Genomic DNA, 21176 nt, shown 5'->3' with positions numbered 1-21176 from the left:
ATAATTTCGGTCCCGTGATTGAGAAGGCTCTGTTCCTAGTGTTGGAAAGCCTTGCTGAATAAAGAGGGGATATGACTGGGTGTAGTTTTTTTGGAGGATCTCGTTGTTCGTTGTGATTTGTGTCTTTGAATCATGTTATCGAGGGCGGTGTTGTCTGCTTTGTAAATTGCGTGGTGCAGTATTGTTAAAAGTTTTGAATTCGATTCTAGATAACTCCTCTGCTGTGAGCAAGCGCCTTGTGGGTGCTGCTGCTTCTCTCTCCTGCTTCCTCTGGATATTGGATGAGCAGCCTCACCTTCCCCAAGATTTTTTGTTGCGTGGGCACTCGGTTCTCACGGGCTGAGCCAATCAGATAGTAAATAACTTCCAAACAAAAACGGTGAAAGGAAAGGCTGAAAAACACCTTTTAAGTTGCAGGTCCAAAATACAGAATGTTTTCTAATCTCAACACTGCAAAATCAACCAAGTCTGTCCCACTGAATTGGGTCTTGGATTTTTCCAGGATAAAAGGACTCTCCTCCTGCTCCAGGGTGTGTGAGTGTGTCTCTGTGTCTTAGGCAGATACAGGAAACAACCATTGCAGCAGCCTCACATGGAGGGGGGAGGTGCAGGGGCATAGATGACATGTTCCTCTCTCCGCATGCTCAACCGTTCCACCAGGCTACACTTTTGTAGGGATCGCGATGGGCCCTGCATGCATTTTTTGGTGCATTGCTATCGTCAGTCCATAAGGGATGCAGATTCTCAGCACTTCTGCAATAAATATTCATGAAACTCATTTGAATACCTTTGCTTTAAGAATAGGATTCATTTCCATATGTGGGTTATTCTGTTTGTGGCCATCGAAATACTGCATTACCTAATCCCGAGGGCCAGAAGGAATTTAAAAGGTTTTCCTCATAGAGTTTAAGTTTTATAGCAAAATATATCCAGAAATGCAATGAAACTGTGTTAAACTCTTACTAAAAGAACAAAGTAATTTTTCTGCCATGTGCAAACGTTTTCATTTCCTCATAAAGGTTTACATGCCATGTGCTAATACAAGCACTAACTATACATCCATAAAACGTTTGGCATTTGTATAGGTCCAAATAACTCCCAGTAAATTCTGTTCTACATTTAACCTTGTATGAAAAGTACTGAAATGTTAAAAAAAACCCCCACACAGTTTCTCTTTTGTCGATATTTTCTTGATCTGCTTAGTAGCTGATATCATACTGCCACCTGGTGAGCATAATGTAGCATATTTGCTAGAAGGTCTAAAGGGATCGATGCAGAAACCTGAGCCTTAATATTGTGCGCTGAAATTCTGAGCACACGTAATGCACAACCTAATTTCTTTAATTCCCAGTGCGGTAAGCTAATGGTCTGCTAAGGCACCGGCAGTTAAAAACGTGCACACAAACCAGAAGATGCACACAGAGAAAAGGTTTAGCGCACAACAAAATATGTTGCATGCTGTGGGATCATCTGCAGGGGGTGAGGAGGGTGGAGAGCGGGTGGATGGCCAGACGCATTGTATGAGTCTGGTGCGCTGTCACTCATCCCCCTCCCCATGCATTCCTGCTCCCGCTCTTCTTCCTTCCCCTTTCCACGTTTCTTTTCCCTTCCTCTCACTCCCCTCTCTTGCAACGTGCCAGATTCATGGTACGAACAAAACAGCCTCCTCTGGAGATCCTAAGATATGGAGGGACACTCACACTTAGGGCCAGATTTTAATACCTACGCGCGAGCGTACATTTGTGTGCGCGCAACCCGGCGCACACAAATGTACGCCCGATTTTATAACATGTACGCGCAGCCGCGCGCATGTTATAAAATCTGGGGTCAGCGCACACAAGGGGGTGCACAGTAGTGCACCTTGCGCGCGCAGAGCCCTTGGGGAGCCCTGCTGGCTTTCCCCGTTCCCTCCGAGGCTGCTCCAAAATCGGAGCGGCCTCGGAGGGAACTTTCCTTCCGCCCCCCCCTTCCCCTCCCTTCCCCTCCCTAAACCCCCCTAAGCTTTATTTTATAAGTTGCGCCTGCCTCCGGGCAGGCGTAGGTTGCGCCCGACAGCCATCCCACAATCCTGGGCACAGCAGCAAATGGCTGCTGTGCCTGGAGGCTCTGGCCCCGCCCCCGGACTGCCCTGCCCATGCCCCGCCCGTTTTTTCAAGCCCGGGACTTACACGCGTCCCGGGGCTTTACGCGCACCGCTGGGCCTTGTGAAAATAGGCCCAGCGGTGCGCGTAGGGCTTTGAAAATCTGCCCCTTAGTATCTGGGGTTATAGTGAGGATTTTGCACTCTGCATCTCCAAAGCCTGCATTCTTAGCAGATGATGTTGTCCATGCCCCCTCTCCTTAGCTCCAAAGAGATGGTTGGGATCTTCAGGAACCACCATTCTTTCCTGGATTTTCCTGGCAGCCCCGCAGAACTCGTGTCTCAGTACTGCCAATGCCTTCCTCACTGTGGCCTACACTGCCCTCCATAGCAGCAGAACATTCCTTATGGCTGTGCCGCAGCTTCTCTCCCTGTCTTTGCTCCCAATGGCTCCACCTTCCCAAGCAGCACTAAAAGCAGCAATGCATATTGTAGCCAATCAAGGTGGCCTTCCACTGGCATGCTTCCACCCATGCTGCTCTGATGTGCTGCCACTTGCACTTCTGAACTGGAATCTGCTCCTGCTGTCACCACAGGCCTGATCAAACCCCTTCTGCCATTGCTGCCTGGGGGCTGGGTCAAAATCAGTCAAAGGCAGCATCCAGCCCTCAGGCAATAGTTTGGGGACTCCTGCATTCATACATCCAGCTGTTAGGGAAACAGAGAAGTAGAACATGACGACCATATTGCCAATCTAATATGCCCGTCCATACCCTCTGCTTACAGTCCTTTTTTTATCCCTCAGGGATCCTCTGTGCTTGGCCCATGCTCTCTTGAACTCCTACACTGTCTCCACCACCTCCACTGGGATCATGTTCTATGCGTTCACCACCCTCTCCATAAAGAAATATTTTCTGATTCTATACCTTTTCACTCTCATCCCATGACCCCCCCTCATTCCAGAGTCTCCTTTCCATTGACAGAGGCTTGCTTCTTGTGCATTTAATACTTGAAGGTTTAATAATAATTGTTCATGGATATAAGATATAGATTACTGCCACTCAGCATATCATGGCTTACCAATAAGAACAGGAAAGGCCTTGCATTTGCTGCAGAATGCTGCAGCTCGGTTGATTTCCAGCCATAGCATGAAAGTTCATTTAACGCTGTCCTCGCTTCCTGTCCGGTGGAGGATTAAATGCAAAACCGCACTCTTGGTTCATAACTTCTTATCTCTAATTACCTTTCCTTGGATGCCTGCATTACTCCGGATTTATAACCCTACAAGATTATTGAGGTCTTTGCGGAGAGTTTGTTAGACATTTCTTCAGTGTGGCATGTTTGGCTGGCGGATACCAGGGAACGAGCATTCTTACGGTAACTATGCCATCACTCTGGATTTCCTTACCTTTGGAACTGTGGCTGATTGACCGTATTAAGTAATTTTAAAAGCATGTTAAAAATATGTTTTTCTGGCAGGCGTTTCTGAATGTTTGATACCCCTTGTATAGATTAGATGGATGTATCTTGGTGCTTTATTCTGATCAGGGTAGATGGTGATATCTTGGTGCATGTTGTTTTATTCTTGATTTGATTTTATGTGTGTTTCTTGTATGCTGCTTAGGACCCTTGGCTTAGGTGGGCTATAAATAAATACATAAAAATAAAATAAGCTAATATTGCAAGGGCATAAATATATGCAACCTAAATTCTCACTCAAAAAGCAGTTCAAGCACAAGCAATAATTTAGAGTCAGCAAACTGTATTTCTCAGTGTTATTCTATAATCCTCTAAAACTCCTCCAAAAAACATCCAACATGCTGTTCTCATTCAAACAATTTAAACCCAAAGATTTAAAAAACAAAAATGCAGTGCTTTTCTAAAACTGTTGGCTCATTCATCTCCGGCAATCATTCTTATTTGATTATTCATTGCATACTTAATTTATTTCACACAGACTATGTTTCACCACATTGACTGCATCAGGGACTTCTTTAAAAGAACATCACCAAAAATCTTCAATACAATATATCACTACAAAAAAAATCACAAGCAAAATCTATTTTTTCTAACAGTTGTATATTAAGTGGTTTATATTGAAACATGGGAATTTTAAACTTGTTTTAATTATATGTTTGTAATAAAATTGTTTTATTTTAAGAAAGACAACTTTTCTACCAACTATAGCACCAACCGTGAACAATGTAGACTCACGATATCCTCTGCCATTGAGAATCCCCCTTCACTAGACAAACTTGATTGATGGGAAAGGCAAGGATATACTGAGCTACCTTGGCAAGGTGTGATCACACCATGGCCTTCTGTGCCCAATAAGCCAATGGCTCTGTGGCCAAGTCCTTGATGGGTTTTGTAAGATAGCATGTTACTCTAATATTTGTGCTATGGTCAACTATGCTGAGGGAAGATAACCTCTTCTGCTGCTAACTACTGTAGCTATGACCTCTATCAGGAGAGTCCATTCTGTGGTGGCCATCGAGGGGTTGTGGATAAAGGTGGGGAAGAAATGGTACCTGACAGGTAACTGGAAAATACTGAAGCATCTAATGTGTGATTTTTTCAAAATCAGGGTTATGAATGATTTTTTCCAACAGGGCATATGCCCTTTTTCAAGTGGCCATGGGTACATTCAGCATTCTGGTATGAATATTGGCCCATTTATACTAGTCAGGAATCTAAAAGTAGGTCAGAGAATACAAGAAATGTCAGGCAACATCTAACAGAAAAGAGCACCCAGCTCTTTTCATAGCATTGCCCATAACTAACCCCCCATTTACATAGAAACATAGAAATGTGATGTGGTTTTGAAATGTTTGAGTGGATTCTTGGGTACTGTGGTGATGGCCACTCCCACGGGGAGGAGCCCCGTGAGGAACCACAGTACTAGGCTAGACTCGAGACACGCAAACACAGAGATTTGTCTTTTATTATACAGCTGGATGATACCACCAGAGGTGGCAGTTAGTGAGGTGATCCAGTGGAAGCAGTCCAGGGGCCCTCGGCAGAGGAGACCCGTCTCACAGTGATAGTATATGGAGTTCCAGATGCAGGTTCCCAGTGCTGAGCTGTAGATGAGACAGACTGACAATGTTAGATTACTTCAGTAAAGTGCGGCCACGTTTACCCCGCTCCTAACCCGCATTCTACTCACTTTCCGGCCACGTTAGCCCTTCCTGCGATCCCGAATCCCCTTTAACCTACTCCTACCGCGTCCTAAAATCCCCGGGCAACCCCTTCCGCACGCGGCATGTATATTGCATGCAAACGAGCGAATTAGCTATTCCCTAGCATCCCGTAACCTGCGCCCCGACTATCGCTATTTTTCCCTGCCGTTTTGTCGCGCGTTTAACCTGTTAACTTACCGCCTACCCTTACCCCTGCTCAAGACGTGACGTCACATGCCGCGACACCAAACGTCGTGACGTCACGTCTTGAGCGGCCAATTGCAGGCACAGGGGCCGCTTTCCCCCGTGCAGGCGTCCGTCTTCGCCGGGAGGCAGGGGAGCCACGATCCGTTCCTGCTGATGGCCGGAGGGCTGCAAAAAAAGTAAGTCGTGCAGCGGGAGGCAGGAGAGGTCCGATGTCCGGAGGGGGCTGCAAAAAGTAAGTTGCTTCGCCGCTTCACACTGTCAGTGTCTCTTCTTCCCTCCTCCCGAAGCAGGGCGCGAAAAGCAGTCTTGCTCCGGGAGGAGGGAAGAAGAGACACTGACAGTGTGAAGCGGCGAAGCAACTTACTTTTTGCAGGCGTCCATCTTTGCGAGCAGCTGGAGGCAGGAGAGGTCGTCCGATGTCCGGAGGGGGGTGCAAAAAGTAAGTCGCTTCGTACTGCCAGTCCCTTCTCCCCTCCTCCCGGAGCAAGGCTGCTTTTCGCACCCTGCTTCGGGAGGAGGGGAGGGGGGACTGGCAGTCCCGACTTCCTGGTATCTGTCATTTCAAATGACATTTGAAATGGCAGATACCAGCGTGGCGTGAAGCGTTAGGCCCGCGCACCCAGGATACTGTATAGGCGCTCTATCCAGTAAAATGGGTTGCGCGGGCCTAACGCTTCACGGACCCTTCTTAGACGCGGTTTACATTTGCATGAAATTATAGTTCAGGATCGAGCGGTAGGTGAGCTGCACTGTGCGTGCGGCAACCACGGGTGCACCGGCACTAACGCAGCTCTTCCTACCGCTCGGTACTGGATAGACCTGTAAGTTGGTAGCTGTATAGGTGAGACCCCAGCAGGCAGAAGTTGTTGGTTTGCAGGCACCGAGCCAGGGAGAGCAGGTCCTCGAGGAGCGAGTACCTGATCCCAGATAGGCACCTGAAAGAAAGCAAAGGGCCCCTGAGGAGCGGGTACCCAGGTTAGAGAATTACCCCGAAGGGCAGAGAGAGCTTCCAGAAGTAGCACAGAAGCGGCAGAGTAGCTCAGACTGGACATATCCAATCCTTGCTAACTCAATTTGTTAGCAAACGAAGGGCAAGCTAAATACCCGGATGGCGTGACGACACTCGAGGGGGACATCCCCGAGGTTCCCGCCATGATGTGGATAAAGATGTGGGTGGCGTGTGCGCGCGCATGTGCGCATGCACCCTAGGAGGCCCTCAGGAGAAACATGGCGGATAGCCTTGGCAGAAGAAGACCAATAGGCCCATCCAGTCTGCCCAGCAAGCTTTCACACTTATTTTCTCATACTTATCTGTTACTCTGACCACTGAGTTCAGGGCCCTTATTGGTAGCTTTTTGATTTTGATTTTCTTCCACTCCCGCCATTGATGCAGAAAGCAGTGTTGGAACTGTATCAAAGTGAAGTTATTTAACAGAAAAAATTAGGCTAGATAAGTAGGGGTTAGGGTTTGGGGAGATGAGGGGAAAAGGTAGGAAGGGTGGTAGGGGAATAGGGAAGTTCCCTCCCAGTCCGCTCCTTAATTGGAATGGACTGGGAGGGAATTGGGAAAAGCATCGCTGTGCGTTTTTTTAGAAAATCCCCCCCCCCCCCCCCCGTTGCATACGCGAGTCTGAACCCGCCCACACATGCACGCGCTGATTATAAAATTGGGCATGCATGTGTGTGCGGGTATCGCATTTTATAACATGCGCGCGGCGGTTTTAAAATGTACCCACTAGTGTTAGAGTAGGCTCACAGACCTTTGGTCCCCTGGTGAGAGCCCTTCTGCCCCTAAAGGATATCAGGCTTAAAATCTAACTCTCTGTAAATTAAAAGAAGGACCCTCTGTCAGGGAGTGCATGTGGTAAGGTATCACTTCCAAAAAAAATCCTTTTGGGTGAAACTGGGACACCTCACGAGAGTGTAAAACTAAAACATCCTTACTCTTTGACTGCTTTCTCAGACTGAACTCAAAATGTCTTGAAATAACTGGGCTAAAGAGTCTTCAGGCATCCAATCCAGACTCTCCAGGTGGGAGGGACTGAGGGTATGAATGACTCCTTACTACTGGGACAGTGACATCTGGTGGCCAGACCGGGAGGCTCTGCCACACAAGAGTTCTTAACTGATTAGAAAACACATTTTATGTCTGTGAGCTTTGAGCATTAAAGCACCAAGGAGCTTAATATAACATTCCTCTTCTGATGGTCTCATGGAGTGCTTCAACAGGACCCTCAAGACAATGGTATAGAAATGTATTAGTTAAAGATGTTAAAGGATGGAATAAGTTCCTGCCATACCTCCTGTTGGCGGTTGGGAGGCATCCCATTTTATCTTGTCTTCTGAAACTACTTGCAAGAAATTCTGTATATGGTATGGGACTGCTGAGAAGATCTAGGCCAACATCAGATGAGCATAGTAGAACACATCCTAGAAAGTTACAATGGGCAGCCACATTTGAATGAGAAAACCTTCAAAGTGCTCAGGAGATACAGGCCTAGTGGTATAACCAAGATGCCCAAGCACAGAGATTTCAACCTGGCAATTAGTTGTTGGTATTGCTACCCTTGAGCCACAATAGATTGCTAGCTAGGTGGCAGGGACTGTACACCATCATTTTTTGGCAAGTTCCCATTGATTACATTGAAAGCCAACCAAGCCAATGGCACAAAGAATAGCTATACCACATTAACTGGCATAAAAAGCCAGTTATTATTATTTATTAATTATAATATTAATAATGAAGAGTTTTCATAAGAACATAAGATTTGTCATACTGGGTCAGATCAAAGGTCCATCAAGCCCAATATCCTGTTTCCATCAGTGGCCAATCCAGGTCGCAAGTATTTCGCAGGATCCCAAAAGGTTGATAGATTCCGTGCCACTTATCCAAGGAATAAGTATGGATTTCCCCACGACCACCTTAATAGTTTATGGTATTTTCTTCCAGGAACTTTCTAAACCTTTTTTAAACCCAGCTACACTAACATTTTTCACCACATCCTTCACCAATGAATTCCAGAGTTTAATTATGCATTGTGTAAAAAAAAATATTTTCTCCTATTTATCTTAAATGTATCACCTAGTAACTTAATTGAATGTCCCCTAGTCTTTTGTACTTTTTGAAAGAGTAAACAACTGATTCGCATTTATCCATTCTACTCTGCTCGTTATTTTATAGACCTCGATCATATCTCCCCTTAGCCATCTCTCCTTCAAACAGCCCTAATCTCTTTAGCCTTTCCTCTTAAGGAAATCGTTCCATCCCCTTTATCATTTTGTCACTCGTCTCTGTACTTTTTATAATTCCGCTATGTTTTTTTTGAGAAGCGGTGACCAAAATTGCACATAGTACTCAAGGTGTGATCACACGCGGGAATGATCCAGAGGCATTATGATATTCTGTTTTAATCTCCTTTCCTTTCCATATAGTTCCTAGCATTCTGTTTGCTTTCTTGGTCACCACCGCACACCGAGCAGAGGATTTCAACATATTATCTATGATAATGCCTAGATGCTTTTCCTAGGTGGTGATTTTCAAAGTGGAATTTTGCTTTTCCCTACATACACCACTAATCACTTGTCCAATTAAATGCCATCTGACATTTGGATGCCCAGTCTTGCAAAGTCCTCTTGCAATTTTTCATAATCCTCTTGTGATTTAACAACTTTGAATAATTTTGTATCATTAGCAAATTTAATCATCTCACTCGCCGTTCCCATATCTAGGTCATATATGAATATGTTAAAAATCAGTGGTCCTGGTACAGATCCCTGGGGCACTCTACTATTTATCTTTTCTTTATTGAGAAAATTGACTGTTTTCTATCTTTTAACCAGTTCTCAAGCCACAGCAGAACATTGCCTCCTATCCCATGACTTTTTAATTTCGTCAGTGGTCTCTCATGAGGTACTTTTTCAATTGTTTTCTGAAAATCCAGATAAACTATATCAGATGTCTCACCTTTATCCACATATTTATTCTCATCTTCAAAAAAATTTAGCAAATTGTTGAGGCAAGACTTTCCTTGGCTAAATCTATGTTGATTTGTCCCATTAAACATTGTTTGTTTTTATGTTCAGTAATTTTGTTCTTTAGAATATTTTCAACAGTTTGTCCCAGCACTAACATCAGGCTCACTGGTCTGTAGTTTTCTGGATCACCCGGGAACTCTTTTTAAAACCTGGCATTACATTGGCAACCTCCAGTCTTCAGGTACCAGAGCTGATTTTAATGATAGTTTACAGATTACAAACAGTAGGTCTGCAATTTCCTTTTTTTAGTTCTTTCAGTTCCTGACCATCCATGGCTTGAGGAGGTTAACGCGGTATAGTTGCTTCTTGTGGCACTAGCCAGGCTGCCATACTATGTAAACAATCAGTTCTGGCTGAGCATTGATGGTGTACGGTTGATGCAAGCCCTAAGAAGCAGGACTTGACCCTGCTGCAGAGGCAAAGAAAGAGGGATTCCTGCATGGGCATGGGGAATAAAATCTCTAAGCCTGATGCCTATCTGAGCCCCTGTGTTGATGACCTGCTGGAATTTCCCTGGAGAAATACATATTGATGCTGGATTTGACAATGGTGTCCTGGAAGATTCCCCCTCACATGGTCCACTAAGGGGAAAACAGCCTTCACTACACCTACAGGTGTAGTGAAGGCTGAAGGTCCCACCTTTTGGCCTTCATAGAGCTGCAGCCACTTCCCAGTAACTGATTAATCTAATATTGAGGCCCTGTCATAAATATGTCATAGTCTATTTGGATGATCTGGTCATGCTGCTCTGAAACTATTCTAGCCCTCTAGGTCAGAGTCACGGGAGTTTCTGTGTGTGCCTTCCTTTAAGAAAATATGATTGGACAAATTTTGAGAGTAACTCTTTTGTGTGCAAAGTCAAGTACTATGGAATCTATTACCTGGAACTGTTAGGAGTGAGCCATCCTTCTTAAAATTCAGGCATATGGTTAAATCCTACCTGTTCCAACAGGCATGTAATGCATGAAAGTTGCAGCACAGTTCTTTTAGCAGATGAGAACATATTTGATATATGAGATCTTAAGTTTCATGTTCTGTGCTTTGTGTTAATTCCATGCAGACTATATTGTGTTTTATGTTATTACAAATCAGTTCTATTATAGTTGAATAATGTTTTTATTTTAATGGATTTTATAGCATTTTTATGAGTTCTATTGTAATTTTATTCTGTGGTGTGTTGTTTTTGTATAATTTGTTTTATTTATTGAATTTGTGAATGCATTTTATAAACTACCTAGGAACGTTGCTAGTCAGTAAAGAAATGTGTTAAATAAATAAAAAAAATAGAGCAGATTAGACTACCCAGCTAAGAAGGTTGGGTGTGGTACTATGAGGGCTTCTGATTTGACTGCTGACCCAGCAAAGTGCATATTAGCCATGAGGGAAACAAAGTATCTGATGTATATCAGCAATGGTCTGGTAGAGACTCTTGGTGAACAAAGTGTAAGCTGCCTGCCCAAGATTAACCAGAGAAAAGCAAGTAAGGATTTTCTTGAGGCTCATGGGATGTTACAGACTCAAAAGAGGTTGAATTAGCATAAGTTCAACCCTTTTTTGTGTCTGTTACTATATGCACACATCTTTGAAGGTAGTACAGGATATTCATTCCCCATTTTACAAATTTAGCCACCCCATTTGTAGAGCTTCCTCAGAAAGACTGTTCCAACAAAGTCACATGGATGGCCAATTATAAGAAAATCTTTGTGTTGGGTTTGTGGCATATTGTGGACTCTTGGTCAAAGTGGGATGACTCCTCCCATGGGGTGGGGCCCCGTGGGGAACCACAACGATTGGCTAGACTCTTAGTAAGCAGACACTGAGGAGAGAAAGCTTTATTATACTGCAGCTGATGAGTTGAATCTTGCCCAAGGAACGGACAGTGCTGTAGTCCAGCGATAACACAGTAAGCTCAGACAGTCTCTGCGGATGAAGGTCTCACCCAGATGTAGCAAAGGTCCGGTAGTGTTCCGCAGTGCGGGATAACCCGTGAACCTGAAGGGTGGAATGAGGAGAGCTGGAGCGTAGTGATACTCAGAGAGTAGCTGTGCTGATAACTTCCTTTGGTAGTTGAATGAAGAGAGGGACCCCGAGGTCCGAGGTGCAGGATTCCCTGAGCAGAATAGGCCCTCGAGGAGCGAGTACCTAGGAGCACCGAGGGTTCCTGAAAGAAAGCAGACAGGACCCCCGAGGGGCGGGTGTCCTTAAGGTTAGGCAGATTAACCCCTGAGGGCGAGTAGAAGCGAGAGGCCCCCAAGGAGCGGGTACCCAGAGCTTCTGTAGGAGCGAGATACCCCAGAGGGTAGTGAGGAATCCAAGCGAGCAGCTTAGAAGCGGTCAGAGTAGCAAAACCAAAGTCCTTGCTAACTCGTTCAATTGGAGCGGAGCGGAGGTTTAAATACCCAGAGGTACTGACGTCATGCGGTGGGGCCGCCCCCGAGGTTCCCGCCATGATGTATTCAAAAACTTAGGCAGCATGCGCACACGTGCCCTAGGAGGCCTCAGGAAGAAGCATAGTGGATGGGGACACGCCCATGCTGGCTCAGAGACGCTGAGGGTTTTGGCAAACAGCAGCAGAGGCAGCCATCCTTCCAATGGAGGAGGAAAAGGGTAAAAGAGAGGTGAGGCAGAGTGGTCACAGCCATCTGCGACCGACGGACGCAACACTTTGTAAGCCTGAAGGACCATCTGTGCAAGATGATCCTCTGTGGTACCAATTTCACCATTTTGCAGACAGATATGTCCTGAACAGGCTTGGAAGCTATATTTATGTGCCCAACTGAGGATGGTGAACACCCCATTCTCAGTTCAATACAGTACAGGGTGCTCCGGCGGAGCGCACTGTTAACCCGCGTTTCGACACACGTTTTCGATGCGCTAGCTTTACCCCTTATTCAGTAAGGGGTGATAGCTCGTCAAAAACGTGCGTCCAACCCCCCCCCCCCCGAAACTAATAGGGCCATCAACATGCAAATGCATGTTGATGGCCCTATTAGTTAGAAAGTAAAATGTGCAGCCAAGCCGAGGTCCCAAAAGTTAAAAATAATCAAAGATTAAAAAAAAAAAAATTTAAAATCGGCCTGTGGCTCACGGGTTGAAAACCGGACGCTCAATTTTGCCAGCGTCCGGTTTCCAAACCTGTGGCTGTCAGCGGGTTTGAGAACCGACGCCGGCAAAATTGAGCATCGGCTGTCAAACCCGCTGACAGCCGCTGCTCGTGTCCAAAAAGAGGCGCTAGGGATGCGCTAGTGTCCCTAGCGCCTCTTTTTACCGCGGGCCCTAATTTGAATAATATATTTTTCTGAATCGCGCGCACAGATTTTTACTGTATCGGCCTGTCTGTATGTAAGCAGAAAAATACTGGTCATGGAGCAAAACTGCTGCACAATAGAACAGGATTTTCTGGCAATCAAGTGGGTGATTGAGAGCTTGACAATTCAGTCTCCTACCAGAACATGAATCATTGAAATAGCTCCTTAGACTGAAGGAAATACTAGATTTATGAGTTCCAGCTAGACAGTTTTACCATAAAATTGCCCAGAGCAAAGGAACCAACATGCAAACTTATTGTTCCAAATGGGAAGGGGAGAAGGCTCCTGCCAATGATGCAGGTGCACCTTGCAAAAGAGGGGAGGTCTGTAATAGGATATTTGTACTCCACACTGAAACTCATTAGCAAGAAGGGAGACAGGCAGAGGCAATGGAAAAGACAAGACTGGCACTCAGGAACAAAGCAAGCCGAATAAAGTTGGGCAGAAAAAAAAAGAGCCTGAAAGCAGGTAGGAGGAGTCCCTGAGTAGAATTCCAGGAGACATAGGGGTCAGGTCATGAAAACAGGGGATTGTCTGCCTGGAAGGAGTGGAGGGCTTGGAAGTTAACAGAAATGCCAGCGTGTGGAAACCATAGCTGACACCAAGAAGGGTTCCAAGTCAAGGGGTGACCGAAAGCTTGGGTAAATATCTGCCAGGGGACCCAATAGGCAGGGGTTTAGTTTGGGGGGAAAGAATAAGTCAAATTATCTGGCCCAGAAGCAAAGGACCATTGCCAATACAGATAGGCAGAGTTAGATTCTGTTTTGTGACTGCTGCTGTGACAGCAGTGCAGGAATAAAGACCTGAGGACTTGGAAGTGTGCTCACTAGAGAGGAACTGGAAAGGAACGGAAAGTGAGAGATGGAGATCCCAATTATAGTGACCCAGTAACAACAGGTCTATGTGGGTAATTCAGTTAAATAATTAAAGCATACTATATTTAGGTTTTCAGATTTTTCTTATCATAATTTAAGAAGGGATTTAAAAAAAAAAATTATTTAGAGACTGAAAAATATCAGATTGTAACAAAATACATGCAGTATAGACCTTGCATTACGACAGCTCTACTCTATAATAATGTTAGGGGAGTCTCTGTGATTTATAAGATTGCAGTTTCTGTCTTACAGCAGCAGTGAATCCTATTAATTGAACCTATTTAAATACCTCACTCTTACCATAAAATCACTGAATACCTTGCCAGTGTATCAGGAATATTTTTAGATGAAACTTGCTCTGTGAAGCATTCATTTTATGTTTCTGTTTTTTGCAAGCCTGCACATTTCGATGTACCGTAATACAATGCTGCACTTTTTACAGCAATTTTCTTGTTAGGGACAACTCAAAGACCTTTTATTTTTTTTTCTCATACAAAGTAGTTTTTCCCTTCCTTTTTGTTTGGTAGCTGATTTGGTGGTGTTTAGCAACACTCAAATAACAATTACATTATTCAGATTATAGTAATTTTTAAATTATGGGTTGTCGAGGTTCGAACATCTTCTCCTAAAGTTAATTTTTACCCCTAAAACTCCCCCAATCGTTTAGTTTACTACTAATGTTGGGGGTTTGTTTGTTTTTTTATCCTTGCCTTAATTATTGTTTTCCATATGCTAAATACCGCTGCTTTGTGCATTTAGACTTCTGTGTAATTAGCTATCTCTTTTCTAACAATCCCTCCTAACTCTTAATGGAATGGCATAATCTTGGCATAGGACTAAAGAAAAAGATAATCTAGTGAAGTAAATACAGATTGATTTCTGTTACTACACAGAATTATTATTTTTCCATGGCCTCAATTCTGCAATCCATAAGCTGTGCAAATGACCAAATATTCAGCCTATGGCATTTTTCTCATTCTGCATATTTACCACCTCCGATGATCAATGACAGCAATAATGCCATAGGTTATTTTCGGTTATTCACTGGCAAATTGTAAAGATGCTGCATATTTCACCTAACATGTAAATGTTAGCGCCCGTCTCTAAGCGGCAGACAAGTCTATTTAACAGTCATTATTCACCTTTATATAACCGCTTACTGCAGACCATATACGCTACTAAAGTTGCTTGAAAAAAGGCGAACACACACATACTATTCAATACACGAATAAGGTTATTTGTTATTTGGTTAAATATTATTGTTACTTTCAATGTTCCTTGTAATAATGTTCAATGGTTGATTGTTATTGTTCAATGTTCTATGTAAAAAAACCCCGGTCTAACCTCCCAGACCAGGGCAACCTTTTCGTTACTTGTAAACCGGATTGATTTGTATTGCATACAGGAATTCCGGTATATAAAAATTAAAAATAAATAAATAAATAAATAAATTTCAGATGAGAACACACTGCATTTGTCTTTGCATCTTTTGCAGGAAGCTCTGTACCGCTGTATCTGTGTAAACAGCCTATGCAGGCCCGGATTTAGGGATAGGCAATGTAGGCAACTGCCTCCAGCACCAGATGTTCAAAGATGCCAGAGCTCTGCCTTTCCGATAAAAATGCATTGGGGGAGGGGAGGGGTGTTCAAATGAAGCTATTTAAAATGTTACACTCTCTACATGTCTTATTCTACCAAACCTGTCTTTTCTGAAAAGAATATATCCTGAATAACACTGTAAGTAAATCAAAGTTTTACTGGTATTGCAGCATCATGGTATTTATCTGTTTACTATTTATTTAAGGTTTTCATATACTGCATCTTCTCAAAAATACATTCAGTGCACTTTACAGGAACAACGCTTATTTGGGATTAAGACTATTCATGATGTCCTCAATTCTACAAAATTCATGATCTAATCAAAGACTAAAAGCCTTCAAATATAGAATTTATTTGCAAACTGTGAAATAATAGTAACTGGCTCACCACCACAGAGTTGTGACTCCTGTTTGTAATTTTATGCACCCCCCTCAAAGTTTTGTGGAATGCAATAACAATTCAAACAAACATATTTGAAACGTCACCTAGTGACCTTGGGCTCCAATTGGCTGAGGGCTTGATGGCAGAGTGGATCATTATTAATCCCTATGGCAACCCGCCATCAGCACTGAAAGTAAAAATTGTTAGTAAGATTTTTTTTTTGTGTCAATAAGTGGTTGTTTATTAGCAATACATGAATCTTACTGAATAAGTATTTCTTACTAGCGATGGCCTGACAGTGTTGAGAATCTCTGGTTCCCACAAAACTATGACTATCTCTCCAGAAATAACTTCCCAAGTGGACGCTATTGTTTAATTATAACTTCTTTGGAATATCTCATTCATGCACAAAATTGGCCTTACGGCAGTGCTTTTAATCTGGAGAGCCAGTGCCTGACATATAATTCTCCACAGTTCAGTTGATACGATCAGTGTCTCAGAAGTATTCAATGTATTGACTATCACCAGTAAGATACCTCAGTATGAAGGCAGGTAGAAAGCATCAAAAACTAAGCAGGAAACGTATTTAACCATTTCACTGTTTATTCACGCTTCATGGAGTTACTTTGTCTCATTGTGGCGTGAGCTCGTCATGGATCTCTTCAGAAATGTCGCCAATACTTTGCCTTTGTCTTTAGCATTCAGAGAGCATGGCGGGAGTACCTCCAGCGGCAGGATTCCCTGCAGCAGCGCTGCACATCCCCCCCATCCCTGTCCTCGGAGAAGATGAGCAGCTCTATCAGCATGAACACGTTCTCTGATGGCAGCACCCCCGTAAGTACCGCAGGCAACGTTGCGATGGCTTCCAACTTGGGCGGGTCAACACTGGTCGTTCAGATGATCCTAAACACCCAGGCATTTAGAGCTCATAAAGGGAATAAACTAGAACTCTCACAGACTGAATTAAATTGCCCCTTCCCTTCCAAAATAGAAAATGAGCCCATTACAGATTAGATGCAATTTGTGAAACTTACTAATGTGTTCAGTGATGAATATCTAGCCCCCTTATACCTACAAGATGTATTTCTATTAAACTGTGTTTAGGAAAACATGAAAGTAAATAAATAGCCAAGTAAATTGTTTTCTTCGTATTGCCAGTTACAGTATGGTGATCTTCAGCTCCCTGAATTTTATGGCAAAATGATAAAGTGGAAATGTTTTAATGTGTATTAAAATGATACTAATTAAGAGGAAAGTAGCAAATTTTTTATTTGCATGTGCACCTCTGTTTTTATATTTGCAAAAGAAATAGGTTGAATTCTTACCTTGACTTCTACCTCAGCAATAATGGATTTTACAACTGAGCTGTGGTTTTGGCCATTCAATAATTTGTATACGACACAATTAATTGGATTTGAATTACTGATACAGTTTTGGTGGTAGCTTTTTTATTACACACTGTTTATTTGATCACCACTAGAGGTCTCTTTGTTACCAAGATATATATATTTTTTGGTTTCCTTGTAATCACAGTTTACACTTGATATACTCTCTACTGAGAAATCTTGATTTGGAATAGTGCTTTTTTTATTTCATTAATACTGGATCTGTTTCAATTAGTTTCCAAGAATGGGTGTCTGTCTGGCATTTGTTTTTCAGTGTGTTTTCAGAAAGTAATTTTCAGTGTAGGGAGCACATGTAGAAAAGCAGTGTAAATGTCAAAGTCAGAACAATGTGGATATATCTATGCAATCTTTGTTCTTATGCAAAGTTCATGAAGGGATAAATCTGAATGTGGCATTTCTGTGCCCTCGTGAGCTGTCAGTTGCACACTCTGCTTATTATCCTCTCTGTACTGGAAGAACTATCCGTTTGCTGTCATGTACAATTCAGTGATCATAAGCAGTCATGAGCACATCTTATATTTAAATTTGAATAATAAGATGGCCCCGGATATCAAGCATTTCAGTGAATGGATGGAATAAATATGTTTTCATATGCTATTCTCACATAAGCAATGAGAAATAAACTATGCAATTCAGTTAAAAGAAACCATCAAGAAATCATTCAAGGAATTTATATTTTTCATCCTGGTATATGCACAGCAATCATTTCATGGAAATAGATAATGTGCTCTGAAAGAAATACTATTATTTTTGTTATAATCTAGGATAGTCTTTAGTACGATCTTGCAGTGAGCCAGATATTACCTCAGAGTATTGGGATACTGCAGACTTCAACTATATAATAAGGATGTGCATTCATTTTGATCCAAATGTAAAAAAAAATGCCCAGACGTGTTGATTTTTGGTTCAGTTCAGACAATCAAACTGAATGGTAGCAGTCCCCAAAATAATTATAATCCTTTTTGTCTCATTTGGTTTGGTCCCATTAAAGTCTATGGGTGAAGCAAAGTATTTTTTTGGACTTGAAGTCAGACAGAATAGATTCAGTTGGGGATGGAACAAGGAAAGAGCAGGGCAATCCTGTTTAAACACTTTTTCAACCAGTCTTTCCCAGCTGGCAGCTGCATGTCATGACTTCATCATTTTGTTTTAGGTGAAAATGAATCTAGAGCACATTGAGCAGTCTCTCCTCTATTGGATCTCAGAGAGAAAAGGCGGAGATTCAGAAATGCCTTGCTTCAGAACTTAAAGATCAGGAAAACAAATAATTTATAGGACATAGCAAAGTGTGATGTTAGTTACTCATCGACACGGTGCCTAGCTGTAGTTTGTCTTTAATTTTAATCAGGCCAATACAGAACGGTGCACTCGGCCGAGCGCACTGTTAGCCCCCGTTTGGCTGCGCGTTTTTGATGCGCTATTATTACCCCATATACAGTAAGGGGTAATAGCGTGTGGAAAACGCACGGCCAACCCCCCCCCCCCACGAAACTAATAGCGCTCATCACATGCAAATGCATGTTGATGAGCCTATTAGGTAGTCACCTGCAATACAGAAAGCAAAATGTGCAGCCAAGCCGCACATTTTACTCTCAGAAATTAACTCCTGCCAAAGGCAGGAGTTAATTTCTGACAGCACCGGGCAAGTATACAGAAAAGCAGAAAAAACTGCTTTTCTGTACACTCTCCGACTTAATATCATAGTGATATTAAGTCAGAGGCCCCAAAAATAAAAAAATAAAAAAATCTTTAAAAAAAAAAAAATCTGCCCGCGGCCCACAAGTTGGAAAACGGACGCTCAATTTTGCCAGCGTCCGTGTTCTGAACCCATGGCTGAGACCCGCTGACAGCTGCTGCTTTCGCCAATAAGGAGGCACTAGGGACGCACTAGGGCACAGGCCCTAATTTAAATACTGAATTGCACGCCCAGGAGAGGTGCCTGGGCGCGCGTTGGGAGAGCGGGCGCTCTCCTCGGAGCGCCCACTCTCCCGCGGAGTTTACTGTATGGGCCTGAATGAGAGGTTTCTAGTGTGTATCATCAGGGTACACACTACCACTACAGCTGACACTGTGCCAGTGGCTTCAGGAAAGATACAGAGAGATTATCTGTCTGTTTCTTGCAGCATAATGAATATTTTTGCACTGCAGTGACTTAGAGGTGCCCCCTGCTTTCTCTGTGTAAAAACATCAGTGTATTGATTCAATGTGTTTAACTCATGCACCAAATTTGACTTATTTTTCTTAGTATACATTGTTTCTCAGCAAGCATCATTAATTCACTAATTGTGCTTTGTGACAAAATTGACTGATGGGTTCACTAACTGTGTGTGTCCACACTAGGGTATTGCAACACTAAAAGGCCTCACCCACTAGTGACAAGCATGGCAATGGGAGAGGAAATGGGAAGGCTTTGTCTCCAGAGAGATCTGGGACCAGCACAAATAACAGTAGTGATGGTAAGAGGCTTAGAATGAAGACAAGAAGCCCTTCTCCCAAGCTTAGAAGGGTATTTTTTAAGAGGAGAAAGCCTCCAGGATTGGCTAAGAAGGTGGAGCAGCAGCTTCACTGTTAGTTTGGTACAGGGGCAGAAAAAGGCAGACTCAGCGGAGTGTTCCTTTAACAGCTGGGGTACACTAGTAATAGGAGGGCATTAGCCAAAATGAGCACAGCATTCCCCATTCCATTCTGACCAGAACCTGCAGCAAATCTTTAGAGAACCAACTGATTCAGATGAATCGTGTGTGAGGGATTCTAAGAATGAGAGGAGGGGGATATTGAAAGTCTAGTAGCTGAGGAGAGTTTGGAGAATCTAGTGACTAGCATGATACCTAGTGAGCAACCACAGGCTGCCAGGGCCAAGATCACCCACCAGGAATGGCAGAGAGGTGAGGGTGTGGATTACCCCTAGGACATCAGGATTGGTTGCACATGATACTGACATACAAACCTGAAGCCCTTCAAGGATGCCACAGAAGAGTTTTGTTCAATGACAGCCAGTCTGGTTGAGGTCATCCCAAGTTACAGAGTTTCCAGCAGGAACAGGGAGTGACACCAAAGATGCCGGTGCTCTTGGACTCCCTGTAGCTGCCACTGCAAAATTGGCTCAAACCCATCATCCAGCTGGATCCCTTCATGTTGACTACTGTATGGGGCGGATTTTAAAACGAGCGCGAACAGCCTACTTTTGTTTGCGCTCCAGGCGCAAACAAAAGTACGCTGGATTTTAGTAGATACGCGCGGAGCCGCGCGTATCCACTAAAATCCTGGATCGGCGCGCGCAAGGCTATGAATTTTGTATAGCCGGCGCGCGCCGAGCCGCGCAGCCTACCCCGTTCCCTCCAAGGCCGCTCCGAAATCGGAGCGGCCTCGGAGGGAACTTTCCTTTGCCCTCCCCTCACCTTCCCCTCCCTTCCCCTACCTAACCCACCCGCCCGGCCCTGTCTAAACCCCCCCCTTACCTTTGTCGGGGGATTTACGCCTCCCTCTGGGAGGCGTAAATCCCCGCGCGCCAGCGGGCCTCCTGCGCGCCGGGCCGCGACCTGGGGGCGGGTACGGAGGGCGCGGCCACGCCCCCGGGCCGTAGCCACGCCCCCGTACCCGCCCCCAAAACGCTGCCGACACGCCCCCGAAACGCCGCGACGACCGGGCCCGCCCCCGACACGCCCCCCCTCCGAGAACCCCGGGACTTACGCGAGTCCCGGGGCTCTGCGCGCGCCGGGAGGCCTATGTAAAATAGGCTTCCCGGCGCGCAGGGCCCTGCTCGCGTAAATCCGCCCGGTTTTGGGCGGATTTACGCGAGCAGGGCTCTGAAAATCCGCCCCTATGGTTTTAGCTCCCGTGTACCAGAAATTTAGTAAAATATTTATTATAGGAAATAAATGATTTGCAGTCACAATATAAGTGTCTGGGAAGGACAATACAGGGTCAGTAAGGAACACTGAACACCTCGTGATTCCTCCTTCCCTATGTCACAACCTTACAAGGCTTGTATACATTTTTTTCTAGTTACCTTTGCTAAGTATTGATTGTTTCTAAATATGTCACTCTGGCCTGGCTTCCTTTCCCTAGACCACCTGTACCCATACATTCATTCTCTTTCTTTC

General features: G+C 44.1%; 1 protein-coding gene across 1 annotated transcript in view; it reads left to right on the top strand.

Moving 5' to 3' along the window:
• The window catches only part of LOC115098554 (schwannomin-interacting protein 1), a 944827-nt gene that overhangs the window by 188293 nt on the left and 735358 nt on the right, over positions 1 to 21176 (top strand). Inside the window, exon 4 of the mRNA XM_029615175.1 lies at positions 16366 to 16501. Coding sequence (XP_029471035.1) covers positions 16366 to 16501 — 136 coding nt within the window. The remainder of the gene's footprint in view (positions 1 to 16365; positions 16502 to 21176) is intronic.

Source organism: Rhinatrema bivittatum, chromosome 9 (genome assembly GCF_901001135.1).
Source record: "Rhinatrema bivittatum chromosome 9, aRhiBiv1.1, whole genome shotgun sequence".
NCBI classification, from domain to species: domain Eukaryota; kingdom Metazoa; phylum Chordata; class Amphibia; order Gymnophiona; family Rhinatrematidae; genus Rhinatrema; species Rhinatrema bivittatum.
This window is presented reverse-complemented; position numbering and strand designations above follow the sequence as displayed.